The following is an 18,229-nucleotide window of genomic DNA, read 5'->3' as shown; positions in this document are numbered from 1 at the left end:
AACTCGGTGAAGGACGCTCTCTGGGCGGTCCGAAACCTGTTGATCTTCCAGCTGAAGGAGTTGACCCCGATTGAGTGTTGCAAACTGGCACATTCCAAAGTCCAGGACTACGTGTTGAGGGACGCGCTGAAGCTTGGGGCAGCTGCCGCCAAGGCGCGGTGGGGAAAGACAACCGTGTAACACCTGCCTGCCTAAAGAAGAACAGGGGGCCCGCGCAGTCATTTGGGCTCTGCTGACGCCTCAGCTAAAAACGTAATCATACAGACCTGTAAATAGGAATGATTACTCTGTTTTCGGTATGCAAACAAATGAAATGTTTACATATGTATGGCATGTCCAGTTGTACAGATCAAAGTATTTTATGAATAAAGTATATTTTTGAAATAAAAAAAACTCTTTCGTTTCTAACCCATAAGGTTACCTCCCACCTCACCATTTCAAGTATTAGTCTGATAGACCTATGAACGACCTCCAAAACAATTTCATTCTTCCTTAAATAAGTTGACTAATACTGCACAGTGTGCCAGATCTGGCCTCAGCTATACCATGCATAACCACCCAACTTAAATTTGTATTAAATTTTCCTCATGATAAATGATAATATTCCACTGTATTTCCTAATTACTTGCTGTATCTGCAAACTAATCTCTTGTGGTCACTCTGCATTGCAGAGTTCTGCAATCTTTAACCATTGCGATAATACTTTATCTTCTTCTTGCCAAAATGGACAATTTCACATTTTCCACATTGTACTTTATTTGTCTCATCTTTGCCACCACAACCTATATCTTTTGGTAGCCTCCTTTTGTCCTCTTCATAATTTACTTTTCTACCCATATTTGTATCGTTAGCAAATTTACCAGTCATAATAAAGTCCCTTCATTTAAATAATTGTAAATAGTTGAAGTCCCAGCAGCGAGTCCAGTGGCAACGCTTCTAACATTTTACTAATCTGAAAAGGAGTGAATTATACCTAATCTCTGCTTCCTATTAGCTAGCCAAATTTATATTCACTTCCATATGCTTTCCCTATATCATGAGCTTTTATTTTCCATAATAACCTTCGATATGGCACCTTATCAAATGTCTGCTGGAGTTCTAAATAAAGTACATCACCTTTATCTACATGGGTAAGTCTCAGTCTGGAAGAGTTCCAACATATTTGTCAAATATATTATGATGCAACACAGCCATTTAATAATTGGAATAAATGAGTGGATGGAAGTCTGCGAAAAAATGTAGCTCTGAAGAAAGTATCAAGTGTCATTCTGAAGAAAAGGCCCTCAAGAGAAACAATTTCTGCTTGTGGAAGGACCCCAAATCAGAGAACACCAATTTAAAGTGACTGGCAAAACAAGAAACAGCAACAAGTAAGTACTTTCCTTTTTAAACATGGGGAGTGGTTAGGATTTGGAGTATAACACCTAACAGTGTGGCGGAAGCAGTTTCAATTGAGACTTTCAAAAGAAAACTGGCTCATTGTTTGCAGAGAGAGAGAAAGAGGCAGAGAGGTGAAAAAAAGGGCAGGTGAAAACAAAATGTTGCTCTAAAGAAAGTATCAAGAGTCATCCTGAAAAAAAGGCCCTCAAGAGAAACAACTTCTGCTTGTGGAAGGACCCCAAATCAGAGAACACCAATTTAAAGTGACTGGTGAACGGTGAGGGAGTGGGGTACTGGGTGAATAGCCCTTGCAGTAGGCTGGCAGGCAAGGCGGACTTAATGGCCTTCAGCGCTGTCACTTCTACTGTTGTAGGAAGTTCAGGTAACATGCAACATTGGAGGAGAGGCCATTCGTCCCGTCGAAGCTCGGAAGCAAGACGTCCAGCCAGCCTCAACCCTGCCCATGTTCCCAGTAGCCCTGTTCCCAACTCTGAATCACAGTCCGGCGGATCAAATCCTGCCGGGGGGAAAAGAGAGGAAAGAGGGGCTGGAGAGAGATTCAATCCCCCACCCTGCAGCTGGGTTGAAAGGGTGTCCCCTCTGGTTGCTGGGCCTGGAAGGTCAGTCAGGGATGGGAGACTGCACTCACTCACTCACCCAGCAGCAGGTTGAACAGCACTTCGTGTCCGGCGGTGCTGTCGCTCTTGCACAGACAGTACAAGGTGCCCCCGATCCAGGGGATGCCGTGGCCCGACACCTCGATCAGCTTCATGATGGGCCGGGCGCTGCCCCAGGCCGAGTCCTCGGTGGCGCACACCCCCAGGCGCTTGGAGAGCCACAGGTCGATGGCCAGCAGCGAGCGCAGGGCGATGCCGAGCAGCGACGGGTTCAGCTTCATGCAGTCCTCCTCGGGCTGCGGGCAGGGGTATAGGCCGGAGCCCGAGTCCCGGCGGAAGCCCGCCGCCGCCGCCTCCAGCTGCTGCACCGCCCGGTGCCGAGGCGACGGAGGCTCGGGGCTGGCCCCTCTCTGCAGGAGGCCCGGAGGCCTCCCCGCCACCAGGAACTCCAGCCTGCCGCCACCTTTCGGCTCTCGGTTCCGGGATTTAGGGGAGTGAGCCGGCATCTTTCCAGGCCTCCCCACCCACTCCTTCCCACCCCTCCCCCCGGCCGAGTGCACCGTCAGGGGAGGAGCGGAGCCTCCTCCACGGCAACCGCCGTCGCCAAGGCGCCGGTCGTCCGGCTCGAGGAAGGGGCGGAGCCGGCTCCCTGTCAATCAAATCACCCCGGTAACCCGCACGCGGTCACAAGAGCACCGCCAGCGTGCAAAACCATTTGAGTGCACTGCGGCCGCGCGCACCAGAGCATCTACCTGTTCAGTACTGCATCAGACCTGCACCTGAATAAACTGCCGCCGTAAACCTGTGCTTGCGTCGACCTGTTGCACGTGCGGTCCCTGGCACGTGCTCGTGTTGGGTACACTGCAGCAACAAGCCCCGCATGTGAATACACTGCAGCCGTAGACCCGCATGTGCTGGTATTGCGTGAACTGCAGCGACCGCATATGTTGGTATTGAATGAACTGCAGCAACATCCCTGCATAAGAATATACCTCAACCGTAGACCTGCATGTATTGCTATTAAATGAACTACAGCAACAGGCCTGCATGAGAATGGACTGCAGCAGCAGATCTGCATGTCCTCGCATTGAGTGAACTGCAGCCACCAAGCTGCATGTCCTCATATTGAATAAACTGCAACAACATGGGAATATACTGCAGCAATAGAGCCGTTCATGTTGGTATTGGTGTTGAATGAACTGTAGCAGTACACTCATTAATGCTGCCATTGAATGAAATGTAGCAACAGACCTGTGCGTGAATGAACTTCAGCAATCGGCTTGCAAGCATTGATGTTGAATGAACTGCAGTAACAGACGTACATGTTGGGGTTTGAATTAATTGCTGCAGCAAATCTGCATTTATTAACATTAAATGAACTACTTCAGCAAACTGCATGCATTGGTTTTAAACGAACTGCAACAGACCAATAGAGATTTGCACTGAATCAATCTTGCATCAGGCCTGCGGGCATTGGTTATTTAAAGAACTACATATGTTGTGAATAACTTCAGCAGACATGCATCATTTAGCATTGAATGAACTGCAAAAGCAGACATGCATGGATCAGTGTTGAATGAACTACGGCCTTGCACCTGTGTATATTAAAATTGAACGCATCACAATACATATCACCGATGATTAGACAAAACAGCAGTTTACCATTCTAACAAACCTATATGTGCTGCATTGATTACGCCATTGCATCAGACCATATTGAGTTTAGGTTTAATTACGATGCTGCATGAAGTTTGCACTCTCCACCGTTTCTTAAAACACTATATTCACAATGCATATGTTACAGCCAGAACACTGAAAACAAGTAAAACAAGCTTGCATTGAAATTGTGGTTTTCATGGCCTTGAAAAAGGCTCTATGGTCATTGAGGTCAGTAGATTTTAAAGGAAATAAGTGAGCAAATTGTAGGTGCTTTGCCATAATCAATTGAAGCTTACTCAGTTCAAGAATTGCCTCTTCCGATTGAAAAATTGCAAATGTCATACTGTTAAATGTAAAAGGTGAGGAAGAGAAACCAGGAAATGATAAACCTGACACTTGATTTGGGGCGATTATTGGACTCTATAAGTCAACGCAGAATGATGGTGTATTCAGAGAAATGTGATCGAACATAGCCCACATCAATTGACCAGGACAACACACACATCCTAGGACAGGTGAAACAAAGACTCGCACAAGAACTCTTCGAGGCATGGCATTCTAACCCGAACTCCATCAATAAACACATCGATTTAGATCCTATCTACCTTACCTTGAAAAAAAATCTGGAAATGACATCACCCACCATAAGAAACCAAGACCTATAAATACAGAAGTGGGATATACCACCAGCGCTTCACTGGAGACTCTCACTGACGATGTTACCAAGTTTGGTGACGAAATGTCAGAAAATAAATCTTCCAGCTCAGTGAGCTAACTTACATACTTATCATCAACCTGAGCTACAAATCTTCTCAAAAATCGCTATCAATTAGTAAAGAATGGATCATGTCTAACAAACCTAATCAATGTTTTTGAGAATATACTTGAAGCTATAGACAGTGAAATGCCTGTGCATATAATTTATATGGATTTCCAGAAGGGTTTCAATAAGGTTCCACACCAAAGACAGTCAGCCAACATTAAAACTCAGGGAATTTTAAAAAATTACTCAGTTGATTAGGAGATTGTTTAGGTGGTAGTAGGCAGAATGTAAATGAAATAAAAGGATAGATCTGAGTAGTTTTGAAATAATAAAACATTAGAAATATGGAGGTTCAAAGAGGTTTAGGGGTTGATATACATAGAACATTAAGATGTGGTGGTCAGATATAAAACAATCAAAAAAGCACTTGGAATGTAGTCATTGTATTTTAGAAAACTTGAATATAAAGAGGTGGAAATTTATACAGGTGTACAAAGTCTAGTTGAGCTTTATCTGGAGTGTTCGGTACAGACCACGAAAATCTGGTATGTTCTGATATAATGCAACAGTTCATTCCTCTGCAACCTCATGCTATAGAGAATTGCGCTATGGTAATCATCTATAGAAAAATGCACTGTAGAAGATCATTTTAGAAAATCGCTATAGCTGTTCAGTACAAAGTTTGTTATCCAAACAGTGTCCACAATTCGTTGATCTATAGCCAATTTGTGTTGACAACACGTTATACCAGAAATACATATTGGCTTTGGAGAGGTAATGCAGGCCAAGCAAAATATTACCAAGGGTTAGATTATGATGACAGATTAGATATGGTTAAGTACACTCGCAATGCCTAGATTACAGAAGGGTAAACTATGATTTGAGGTTTTTAGAACTTTGAAAGGAGTTGCTAGAGTAAAACTATTTTGTGTTGGTGGAGTCAAGGTTGTAGGGTTATGACTTTAAAACATTCAGGAGAACAGTTAGCAACATGGCTTTGTGCAGGGCAAGGCATGTCTTACTAACTTGAATTAATTTTTTGAGGAAGTGACAAAGGTGATCGATGAGGGTAGAACAATGGATGTTGTTTACATGGATTTTAGCAAGGCTTCTGACAGGGTCACACATGTAAGGCCCATCCAGAAGATTAAGATGTATGGGATCCATGGTGACTTGGCCACGTGGATTCAGAATTGGCTTGCCCACAGAAGACAAATGGTAGTGATGGAAGGGTGTTTTTCAGGCTGGAGGTCTGTGACTAGTGGTGTTCCATGTGGACCTGGACCTCTGCTATTTGTGACATATATAAATAACTTAGATGAAAGTGTGTATGGGTGGATTAGTAAGCATGTAAATGGTACAAAGATCGGTAGAGTTGTCTATAGTGTAGACGATTGTCAAAGGATACAGCTGGGTATAGATCAGTTGCAGATATGGGCAGAGATATGGCAGACAGAGTTTAATCCAGCTAAGTGTGAGGTGCTGCACTTTGAGAGATCAAATGTTTAGGAAAAGTATAAAATTAATGGCAGGACTCTGAACAGCATTGTTGTACAGAAGAATCCTGGGGTTTAAACCCACAGCCCTGAAAATGGCCATGCAAGTAGATAGGTTGGTAAAAAAAAGTGTATTGCATGCTTGCATTTATTGGTTGGGGAATTAAGTACAAAAGTCAAATTGTTACGTTGCAGCTTTATAATACTTTGCTTAGGCCACACTAAGTGAGAAAAACTCAGGTTGTTTCCTTTTGAGTTGTGGAGGCTGAAGGGAGACTTGATAAAAGTCTATAAAATTATGAGATGCATAGATAGGGTTGACAATCAGAATCTTTTTTCCCAGAGTTGAAGTGTCTAATATTAGGGAGCATGCATTTAAAGTGAGAAAGTTCCACGACGACGTGAGAGGCAAGTGTTTTACACAGATAATGGTAGGAATTTGGAATGTACTGCTAGGGTGGTGGTTGAGGCAGATCTGATAAGAGCATTTAAAGGACTTTTAGATAAGCACATGAATAAGCAAGGAATGGAGGGATTATAGACCAAGAGCAGGCAGAAGGGATTAGTTTAATTTGGTGTCATGTTCGGCACAACATCTTGGGCTGAAGGGCTCGTTCTTATGCTGTACTGTTCGAAGTTCTATGTCTTGACTCACTGGGTAGGAGAGTAGACTGGTGGAAGAAAAACAGTACATGTTGGCCAATTAGTAACATTAAATCTGAGGCCTGTAGAGCTTTGCTCGCCTCAGGTATGCAGGGATATGGGCAAGACAGAGTTGGGAATCACAATAACTGTGATCTACATGAATGGTAGACAGGAGCTGAATTGTCCTGTTTCTAAAAAGTAGTTTTGAAGTGTTACTGCTTGACTTAAGAAAATAGTCATATAGTATCATTCTACTAGCAATGGCGTGTCACATTTTAGTGATGTGCTTTAAGTGATAACTATTGGTCAGGGAACAAACTATTGTTTTTCGAATATGCATGGGACTTGGTAGGGTCTTGGCGTAGTGTCCATACCCTTCTCAGAATTGGCTTGTCAGCCAAGATTTTAGCCCTAAATCTCCAAAGAGACTTCAGCCCTTTTTTTGAGTCTACTCGCGCGACTGTTATCACTGAGCCTCACTAACATCAGCTGAAATGATTGTTTGGCAAATCCTCTCAGTACCCAACCTGTTTGCAAGCGCGTTGCGTCTTGAGAACGCCCAACCTTTGGCAAAGTGATGGGGGCTCCTTCAATTTTATTTCGCCCGAAGAGGTTTGCAGAGAAGCAGGGTTGAATTCACGCGTTTAACAACATCGACCCAACGTTAGTGATCGGAATTCTCTGAATTCAAGTCAGCAAAATGTATTGCCCTATACATAGGAGGATAAATGAACAAAAAAATGGGATAAGGTGAACGGTTTGGCGCATCTTTCGTCGGACCTGAACTTCTGAGAACTTGTCTGTTCACTTTCCACCTGCTGTGCATTACGTTTTAATTTCAGATTGACAGTTCTCTGGTCCCTAGCGCGCAGATATTGTGGGTTAGCATTTCTCTTTCTTACTGTAAATCATACACACAGTAATTGTGAGGCGTAAGTCAACGTCTTTTTTTTTAAAAAAGAAGGATTGCTTATCTAGTCACACTAGATCCCGTTTTGGAATGTATTAAATCTCATCCGGATGCTGTATTCGGTTTGGTGGAGCATATGTTTATTTAATAAGGAACAGGGCGCCACGGTCGTTCAGGCGAACTGGTTGTACATAAGGGGGCGCCGCTCGGTATCCTGATCCCTGGGAATCCTGAAGCAGTGGGACAGCATTCTCTCGATGGTGTTTTACTTTGGGGGCTTGGTGGGTGGGGTTTGTAGGGTGGGGTGGGTGGGGGGGTGGGGGTGATGGTGAAACCCAGCCTATGGGGTCCTAGGAGGCACTAAAAAGGATGTCTCTTTCTCTCTCGCATTCATCTTCAGCATCAGGAGTAATGGACAGCGTGGTGCCATACGACGGACAATGCAAGTACTCTTCAAATACCGCCTGATTCACCAAGATATTTTTTTTTAAATCGGATGTATTTATATTTGTCGGTACCGGTCTTCATTGAATAGCGGCGGTGGGGAGGAATGGAACCAGCGGTTCATTAACCGTTAGCGATGAAGGCAGAAGAAAGGCTGTGTTGTTCTGTGAGGCTTCACAACAGATGCAGACTATGCTGGAGTCAGTGGCTACAGTGCGTTTCCTCTGCTCCCAGTGCCACTCGATTACAACGGGAAACCCGCATATCCTCTCGCTCCTCTTATCTTTTTGCCAATATGCTGCCTCGTCTTCCTCCTGCTTCCTGCCGTTTGTGACATGAAAATAAGGAGGCGAAAGGCACACAGGGGGATTAAAAAAAGAACTATAGCCCGGACCCGAATAACGAACTCAAACTGAAGACCATAGACTGTTGTCTGATTTGACGCGCTCAGCAAGATAGACGATTAGCAGGGCTCTATCTTCAGTCTTTTTAAATATATTAATATCCATAAAGCCCGGAAGGATGGGTTGCATTCAGAGTATAACTTGTAAATCACGGATACGTCGAGAGAATATAGTGGTATATGATGTTTCTGCTACCATTGATCAGTGCCCAACTCTAATCGAGGAGAATTCTCCCATTGTTTTACGGTACAAGACTCCATACTTCAAGGCATCCGCCCGGGTGGTGATGCCTCCAGTCCCCCGGAACGAAACGTGGGTTGTGGGGTGGATTCAAGCTTGCAACCAGATGGAATTTTTCAACACCTACAGCGACCTCGGAATGTAAGGGAATTTAACACGGTAGAGTATGTGTAATGCACTGCCAGTTCATCCTTGCAGTGTGCTAAGATGATGAGCCGACTATAAGTCAGCATTACAACATGGTCAATCCACACACATAAAAACCCGCTTTATTGGCTAAATGTATTGCAGTCACCTTATTTAAATACACTTGTGTTTAATCCTCATTGTACAACTGGTCTGTGATGAATGGCTTTGTAGCTGCGGCTTCCTTCATTGGTATTACTGTGCATTAGTGAGGATTGCATGAAATTCATCCAATATCATAGTGTGGGTATACAGTGGAGATTATTTTTATGCACATATGCCGGGTTTATTTTTGTTATTTTTGCCACTGCATGATCACAAGGCATTCCTATCCTGTCTTTGTGGCACCCGATAGATTTATGTTCAGATTTAGTGACGGAAGCGTCCGTACGTTGCTAAACAGTTAATTTTTCTGTGCAGACCAGCACTTCCAGACTAAACATGCTCACCCGCCCACGTTTCTTTCTAAGGAATGGGAGTCATTCTTAAGAGAGGGAGTTAAACATGGCTATATATTAAGACAGCTGCAGTGTTAGATGTCTTCCATTTGACGAGCTACCACGCAAACAATTAGGAAGAGTTTGAAGGTGCATATTTAAAGGTACAGTGTCAGGCTCAATTATGATTCACGTCATGTTTCCAAGTTAATCCCATAAATTAAAATGAAATTTAACAAACCAGTCGTGATCAACATAGAGCCAGGCTGAAATTGCTTAATCATTATTTACTGCTACCGAACTTTCAGTACTTATTATGGTAAAGCGCCGATCGAGACAAAATGCAGCTTTGTATCAAAGCTGCGGGGAAAGTGGCAGTTTGCGACTCGAACTTCCGCATCCTCTTTAATGATCACGTATAATTTCAGGCTGCATCCTTCACCATATAACAACGTGAAAGCTGGTTTGGACTTCAGTTGGATCTCGTTGAAAACACGGGGCGTGACGGTTCAGTCCCGCTGACAATAAAATTGCAAGTTCCAAAATAGTATCTCGATACTTTGCGAAGGCAATTACATCTTTCTGAATCCGACTGGGATCCAAAAGCAACACTTTTATAGACTAAATAACCCCAGGGCCCCCCTCGCGCGGCATTCAGACGATTGATCCATGTTTAATGCCAACATCGCATAGCAGAGAAAATTCTAGGTTATTTAAAACCTTTGAAATGAGATCTTTCCCTTGTTTCACCCTGGCAACCCTGCCCTCCAACCTAAAGTTAAACGTCTGTCCCCCTTTAAAGATAAACGTCTGTCACTCATACCTTGAATTTTTAAAAAAATGCAAGGGATCTATGGTTCAAATCTATCGACGCCCAATTAAAAGGTGTTTCTGTTTCATGGGCAAAACTTGTTAGCGATGGCATTCCAGTGAGCTATGAATTTCCGAAAACCTAACGTTGACCTGACATCTGACTGTAGGAAGGAGACAGTGCGGTCGGAATCTCTTTTTCCTTTTGAGTTGAAATTCCCAAAGCAATACCGGACAATCAAGAACTCTGGCAGACGCCAAATATAGAACAGCTCCAAGTTCTTTACATAGCTGACACCAGTGATGTGATATGGAGAGACCGTTGTTGTCTTTCATGTCATGTCAATGTCCTTGCCACCAAGATCCCTGTACACATTGTCCCTCACATCACCAGACAATATATTGTGCTCCCCATGCACATATCTTGTCACAATCCTGGGCAGCAGATTACATCATATTGACAAATCTTCGCAGCAGGCGAAAGATAATGCTTTGTTGCATTGTTGCTGAGGTAAACAATATCAGATTGTTCAGTAGCTCCATAGTTAATCAATCACAAGTACTAGTCAACAATATATTTATGCAATGTCTGTAAGGTTCTAAAAGAGTAATCATAAAACAAAGATATTAAGGCTGTAATTTGGAAGAGTAACCAAAAAGGTCAGTCAAATTTTGAAGGATAACTTCGAGGAGGAGAGAGATGTAGGGAGGTTGAGGGAGAGAATGCCAAGAGCTGAAAACTTAGAGAACTAAGGGTACAGTGTAGCCATTGAGGTTGAATTATTATTAAGTTTTTTAGTTGGTTTTAGATATTTTAGTACTTTGTTTTAGTGGTAGATTTAAGTCATTTTATGATAGATTTCGTCAAGTAGACAGGCAAAAGGCCAGAAATCACAGATCTTACAGGGTTCTAGGGCTGGAGGAAGCTACCAAAAACAAAGCGGCAAGGCCAATGCACAATTCTGAATTTACTGTGACAAGCTAAATCTTCTGTGCACAACCTGGATTCTATTCCTTATTGACAAATCTGTTGTGGACCTTTTGTCCCCTTACTTTGCTTACATCCTTCTGTCTATTTTCCAGAACTGGATCTAGAAGTTCTGGAACTCTACTGTAAACAGCCCCTTCCAATGTCTGAAAGTTGTGTTTTTTTGTAAACTGTACAATTCTGCTCTGCATTTTCATCAATTTATGAGAGAACTGAATTGTAGCCTTTTTTAATACAGAAACACTTTGGGGGAAAGTTATGATTGCTAATGTCAATACAGCTCAAGGTGTGATACTCACCAAATTATTTCATAGCCAAGGACTGGGTTAACACATTTCTGCAGAATGCACTGTTTATTAACATGACTACATTTTTCTAATAAGTTTATTCCATAGTAATCACCAGTTTTAAAGTGCTGAATACTTTGTCTCTCTCCACACATAGTTGCATTATAATAATTTACCAAACAGTGCTGTATATTAACAGGGGAAGTATTAACTAATGGATTCATAAAGTCATCTTGAAGATTGGAAAATCTGTAATATTTAAGGTAGGTGGTTGAAAAGTGTTCTGAGGACTTAAGTCCAGTTTGCATAGAGAAGAGATTACAATTTAGCTCACAAAATTAACTAAATCTGTGCAAAAGAATAGTTCCTCCTTCCCCAAATCCTGCTATGGTCTTGCATCTCCCAATCCCTATAACCTCCTTCAGTCCTACAACCCCTCCAATTGTGCCTTCAGCTATCTAGGCTTTAAACTTTGAAATTCCCTACTTTAGCTTCTCCAAACCCTTCTCCTCCCCTAGGTCATCCTTCAAACTTTAAGCTTTCAATTGCCTTTACAAATCCATTTAAGTGACTCAGCAATTTTTAAAATGATTGTTTTTTAGTGTCTTGGACATATTTACACTTTAAAGACCCCATATAAATCCAAATCAAATAAATACAAATTGTTATTACTGTCAATGATGATGGCTGGCTGAAGAATTCTATAGACAAAGAGTAAGTTGGAAGAATAAATATTTTGAACTTCTATCAAACCTTGGATCTGAATTATGCTTACCTCATCTACCCAAAAGACCAAGTTGCTCTTCCTGAACTGTTATGTTTTTTACATTTATACTGTTGGATGCATAACATTTCTGTAACCCAATACATTAAACTTGCCTCTTCCTTAATAGAATGTCATAACACCAATTAATGGTAAATCTCTTTTACTTAATTTAAACATTTGATAAGGTACCTGTCAATTCATTTCTTTTTAATTGCCAACCAATTAGAAGACATGAAGATGCTGAGAGACTACAATAGTTTGTTGGCAACTAATGTTTTCTCATTAGGAGAAAATTTCTGGATGATTCAATGAAAATTTCAATCAATATCTTACTTTAATATTCCATAGAGGTTTGCAACTTGCCATTTGCCCTCAAAACCCATCGCCCCACTGCCTTCAACCCTTTACCAACATCAATTAAACTCCAGTTTCATAAATCACCGATCCCCATTATCCTGCAATAGACATTTTAGAACCAATGTCCACAATTTTTTTACCTATTCACACCAACTCTTTGTATATCGCCATGTCATTATCATTGGCTTTCATATCAGTCAGGTTCAACTCCTCCAACTGACAATGTAATCAAAATCTCCATAAGACCATTGCCAAATGTTCACAGGAGCAACCTCACTATATCACAGTACTGCTTTTATTGCAGGGTGATTTATTTGAACCACATCTATGAAAAACAAAAGTTTATTGGAGTGAAGCCTTGCTGCTGTTTCTGTTGAGCTCCTAATTATTTTCCAGGAGAAAACAATTGGCAAATTGAAAGGCTTTATATAAAGGTTTCCACTGGAGCAGCATCAATAAAAGGGTAGCTTAATCAAATAAATGTATCACATTGAAACTAGAAGAATATTAATTACTTTGAAAGCAATCCTGTTCATTGTGAACTGTTAATTTTCTCATATTGATCTGAGTCATAAATGAAAAGAAAATATTGGGAGAATTAGACAAGGAGGAAAGCAAGTGTTTCTGATCATTTGTAGTATTTGGATATCACTCATTCCTAATTACCCTTAGGTGGGTGGTATTGATCTGTCATCTTGAACCACTGTAGTCCTTGTGGTGAAGGTATTCCCACAGTGCTGTTATGTTTGGAGTTCAAGGATTTTGATCAACTACAATGAAGGAATTGAAATATATTTTTATGTCATGACAGCATGGCATTTGGTGGGTAACTCAAGGGTTAGTGTGTTCCCATGGATCTGCTGCCCTTTTTCTTCTGGGAAGTAGAGGTTGCAGATTTGTAAGGTGTGTTGAAAAAGCCTTAGTGAGTTGTTGCAGTGCATTTTGTAGATGGTACACATGGCAACCATGGAATGCCTGTGGTGGAGGGAGTGAATGCTTAATACAGCAGATGGGATGAGATAAACGTCCCTATTGTAATTAAGTTTTCATGTTTTTTGATGATATCCTCAGAATTTAAAGCAGTTATTTCTGCTACTGTGAATTCTAGACTTTGGGAAGAATTATGTTATTAAAGAATGGCTTAATAATGGTGATGGTGTTTCATATCATAGGGCATTAACAGAACACTAATAGAGTTATCCCATAAACCAGCTTAATCATTTTCACGCAAAATCTAACTTTTATGTTCGAACCAAAAGAGGGACAACAGAAAATTAGTGTATTCAATAGATTGATGTCCACTTTGTGTTGCCAAAAAATTGCATGAGTCTAAAAAGCAAAATGAAGAGGAACAAACAGAATAGATGGAGTGAAACTATTTTTGTTGTTTGGAGAGTTTAAGACAAGAAGGTCTGAAGAGTGCAGTCAGACTATAACAGGACAACATTAAGAAATGCATGATGAAAATTTGAAACACTTCAACAAATGGCAAGTGTTGCTAGTTCAGTTATAAATTATAAATCTGAAGTTGATAGATTTTTACTAACTGAGGATATTAAGAGAAATGGGGATCAATCATGATCTTGTTGAATGACTGAAAGGTTCCTGGAAGGCCGATTGGCCTAGTTCTATTCAATGCTGTAACATTTAGAATAATAGAGTCATGCAGCACGTAAACAGACCCTTTAGTCCAACTACTCTGTGCCGAACGTAATCCCAAATTAAACTTGTCCCTCCTGCCTGCACTTGTCTGATATCCCTCTGAATCTTTTCCATTCCAAATGTCTGATATCCCTCTGAATCTTTTCCATTCCAAATGTGTTTTAAACATTGTAATTGTATCCATGTCCATGACTTCCTCAGAAAGTTCATTCCACACATGAACCACCCTCTGTGTAAATCATTTGCTCCTCATTTATTTTGTCAATCTCTCTCCTCTCACCTTAAAAATATGTCCCTAATCTTGAAGTCCACCATCCTAGGGAAAGGACACCTACCATTAACCCTATCTATACCCCTCATGATTTTATCAACTTCTGTAAGGTCACCTCTCAACTTCCTATGCTCCAGTGAAAAAAGTCCCAACATATGCAGCTTTTCTTTGTAACTCAAATCTTACATACTGGACAAAATCCTGGTAAACCTCTTCTGGACCTTCTCCAGCTTAATAATATCCTCCCTGTAACAAAGCATTCAGAACTGGACACTACTCCAGTAGAGGCCTCACCAATGTCCTGTACAACCTCAACATGACATTCCAACTCCTAAACTCAAAGGACTGAACCATGAAGGCAAGCGTGCTAAATGCCTTTTAACCGCTCAGTCTAAATATGACGCAAACTTCAAAAAATCATGTACCTGAACCCCTAGGTCCCTCAGTTATACAACCCTACCCAAGGCTCTACCATTAATTGTACAAGTCCTACCCCTGTTTTTGCAATATATCACAAGTATCCAGATTGAACTCCATCTGCCATTTTTCAGCCCGTTCACCTATTTGATCAAGATCCCTTTGTAATCTAAGAAAACCTTCTTCACTGTCTACTATGCCACCAATTGCTTCATGTTTCATGTGTATCAGTCAAACTTTCAAACTCTACAATGTCCATTTTGTGAGACTCATCATTTCATCAGAATTTATTTTATTTTTAATATGTTAATTTTTTAATATCTCTGTGCCAGGTAAAGGCTTTACCGATGGGTTGAGCAAATGATCTGCTTTCCCATTGCTGTTTATGCTGCATAAATACCGTCTCTTTTTAAGAGGGGAAGGTGCAATGCTCTAACTGCACAACTGACGATGTGGGACAGAGTTAGTGAGGATCGAGTTGCATCCCACATCATGTTATAGCAAGTCCAAGGAGTGGCTTATTAGTACAGCATACTGAGCAGAGGGGCCAAATCCCTTGCATGCACTGCTGTCGCAGGAAGCTCATCACTAGAGCAGAAGAGTACAATTTACCCTAATATTCATCATACTTATTCTTACCCTGTATGCTCAGCAAAATTTGGAACTTGTCAGTGTTTTTTGATGCACATTTTGGAACACAGTTGGATTTCAGTTTCAAATTTTTACAGCCAGTTGTGATATGAAAAATACAAATATTTTGAAGAGTCCATTTTGTATTGTTAGCATCAGACACACTCACTTCACATATACCCGTTGTGATTTTGTAGATTCATACTTAGATAATTAGCCACAATCTACATAGATGTCTCTGTAAGAAAGACAGACAATTGGCTAAATGTTTGTATACAGGGAGCATGGGGCAAAGTGAGGGGGTGGGCCCTCACAACTGTGGAAACCTTCAGAATTATTATTTTTAAAATCTAACACCTTTAAACTAGTGGGAAGTTTGAAGCTCAAACCCTAGACTCTGTGTTTAATAACTCCTTTAACAATTCTTTTTATAAATTAGTGACAACTCAAAAATTATTTTCTACAAGCAATCCTGTTTTAGAATCATAACAATTCTAAAAATGAAGTTTCATTTAAACCTCCTTGTATTTTAGTTTTCAATTGACATTTCTGGGACAACAGGGCATAACAATTTTCTTATCAGTAATAGACAACTGAGTTAATGTTTTATTACTTAGGGAAATCTCATCTTGTACTTTCAAGGAAGTCGCTGAACATACTGATGAAACTGCAGATTGTATTCACTCTTTAAAACATCTTGAATTGGTTTGTACTTTCACAACAAGATTTAACCAACCCCTTTGTTCTACCGCATTTTCTGACGTGAATAGTTCTTCACGAATTAGTACATAGCTCTTCTAAAACTCTCATCTATCCCTTGGTAGGATTACTTTGAAGTCATGTGGCAGAACAACAGCTTGTATTTATAAAGCACCCTTAAAGTAGCAAAATTTGCACAGGTGCTTCTCAATGACATAGTCGGACAACAAATGAATGGAGACTAAGAAGGAGATATGATGGCCAGGACCAAAGATTAATCAAAGTGAGAAGTTTACAGGGGAAAGGGTTGGTGAAATCCAAAGGTTGAAGGAGGGAACATCAGAGCTTAAGGCCTACATATGGGATTCTTAAGGGTCTTGACAGGATAAGTGCTGAGAGGATGTTTCCTCTCATGGGAGAGTTTCAGACCAGAGATCATAGTATCAGAATAAAGGGGCACCAATTTAAGACTGAGATGAGGAGGAATTTCTTCCCTCAGAGAGTTATGAGTCTTTGGAACTCCTTGCCACAGAGAGCTGTTGGGACAGAGTCCTTGTATATATTTAAGGTTAAGATAGATAGATTCTTGGTCAGTAGGAGAAACAAAGGTTATGGGGAAAATGCAGCAAAATGGACATGAGGAATGGTGGATCAGCCATGATTCTGCTGAATGGTGGAATAGATTTGAGGAGTAAATTGGCCTCCTCGTATTTCTATTTCTTATGGTCTTAAATGCCAACAGAGAGACAAAAGAGGTGGAATGTTCAGAAGAGACTAGAATTGAAGGATCACTGATGTCTAGGAGGGTTGTAGAGCTCTTGGAAGTTGAAGGGATACAAGTAAATGCTTGGTAATTCAGAACTTAAGTAATGATTTTAAAAAATGAATTCAAAGCTTTTTGTCTTACACTCATCAGGATTAAGCACAAGATAATCACATGAGACAGGAAGCAATAATTTATACAGCATGAGAAGAAGGTCATGATTGGTTAGACTGTGGTTGGTATGGAGATGCAGCAGGACCTGTTAACTGTCTTACTCGACAGTCTCACCATCTTACTTTAAATTCAAAACAGGCAAGGTCTTTTGTGTTTCTTTCCTAATAAATGCAAAATTGAAATCACCAATACCATATCCCTTTTTTAAGTATGTTAAAGGGATTGTGCAAATTGTGAGGATTTTCCTTTGATAGGCAACTCGAAGCTGTTAATATATGGACAAGTGGCAGTAGAATTAATTTATCTTTGCTTTCAAGCTACCTTCTACGGGAAATACAGAAAACAGTGCAGTAACATATATCAATTGACAGACATAGTAATGAATTATACATTTTTCAGAAATAGTGGAGACATACTAGCTTAAATGTTGCTGCATTTTTTTTTAGTAAATATTTTCCTTTCTGCTCAGTATGTTTAAAAGTAAAAGTAAAGAATTTGAATCAACAGGAACAACTTGATTCATCAACTGTCTTTTCACACATCAAATAATTCACTCCATAGTGCTGCCATGAATCAGACATAAGATATTACTGACAGTATCTTCCTTGATAATATTAATGTAGTCAAAATGCACCATGTGTTAAAACAATATAGACAAGAGATGAGGTTGAGACAATGTATGACATTAGTGGGCATCCGTCCACTATTTCCTGGTAACAATTATAAATGTGGAATTTACAGCAAATAACATTTCTGTTCAATATTTTAAAACTTGATCACACATTGAGCTAAAGTGCTTTTGAGCAAAACATTTTATCTGAACTATGAATACAACCCTAAAATGCAAGAGTAGGCTGGTTGTCTCCTCCAACTTGTTCAACCATTCCATTTAAAAAAAAATCTTTCATGGAATGTGGGTGTTCCTGGCAAGGCCTATTTGTATATTATATTGCTGTGGGTCTGGAGTTGTATGTAGGCCAGATCAGGTAAGGACAAACTTTCCGGTCCTATAGGTCATTAGTGAATCAGTTGGTTTTTCACCATTACTGAGGCCAGTGTTATATTCCAGATTTATTAATTGAACTTAAAATCCACGAGCTGCTGTGTGTTCTGAATCCATATCCCCAATGCATTAGGCTGAATCTCTGGATTACAGGTCCAGGGATATTACCACTACTCGACCATCCTCATCCCCAGTGAGGTGAGAATTTATCTGCAATCAAA

At 40.6% G+C, this 18,229-nt stretch overlaps 2 protein-coding genes across 4 annotated transcripts in view; one reads left to right on the top strand and one right to left on the bottom strand.

Annotated features, from left to right (window-relative positions):
• Positions 1-2,882, bottom strand: part of plpp6 (phospholipid phosphatase 6) — a 17,967-nt gene extending 15,085 nt beyond the window's left edge. Inside the window, exon 1 of the mRNA XM_043699856.1 lies at positions 2,038-2,882. Within this exon, the coding sequence (XP_043555791.1) occupies positions 2,038-2,503 (466 nt within the window). The 5' untranslated portion in view covers positions 2,504-2,882. The remainder of the gene's footprint in view (positions 1-2,037) is intronic.
• The window catches only part of LOC122554591 (protein FAM78B), a 75,585-nt gene continuing 58,610 nt past the window's right edge, over positions 1,255-18,229 (top strand). For 2 of the 3 annotated variants that reach the window (XR_006313032.1, XM_043699857.1), the window contains exon 1: positions 6,454-8,699. Coding sequence is in view for 2 of the 3 variants with exons in the window: in XM_043699857.1 (XP_043555792.1) it covers positions 8,437-8,699 (263 nt within the window). In the remaining variant the exon portion in view is untranslated. Of the gene's footprint in view, positions 1,371-6,453; positions 8,700-18,229 lie in introns of those variants that run through there. The other variant, XM_043699858.1, reaches the window with a different exon arrangement.

Source organism: Chiloscyllium plagiosum, chromosome 11, assembly GCF_004010195.1.
Source record: "Chiloscyllium plagiosum isolate BGI_BamShark_2017 chromosome 11, ASM401019v2, whole genome shotgun sequence".
NCBI lineage: Eukaryota > Metazoa > Chordata > Chondrichthyes > Orectolobiformes > Hemiscylliidae > Chiloscyllium > Chiloscyllium plagiosum.
The sequence above is the reverse complement of the archived record's forward strand: the minus strand, read 5'-3'. Positions and strand labels throughout refer to the sequence as shown.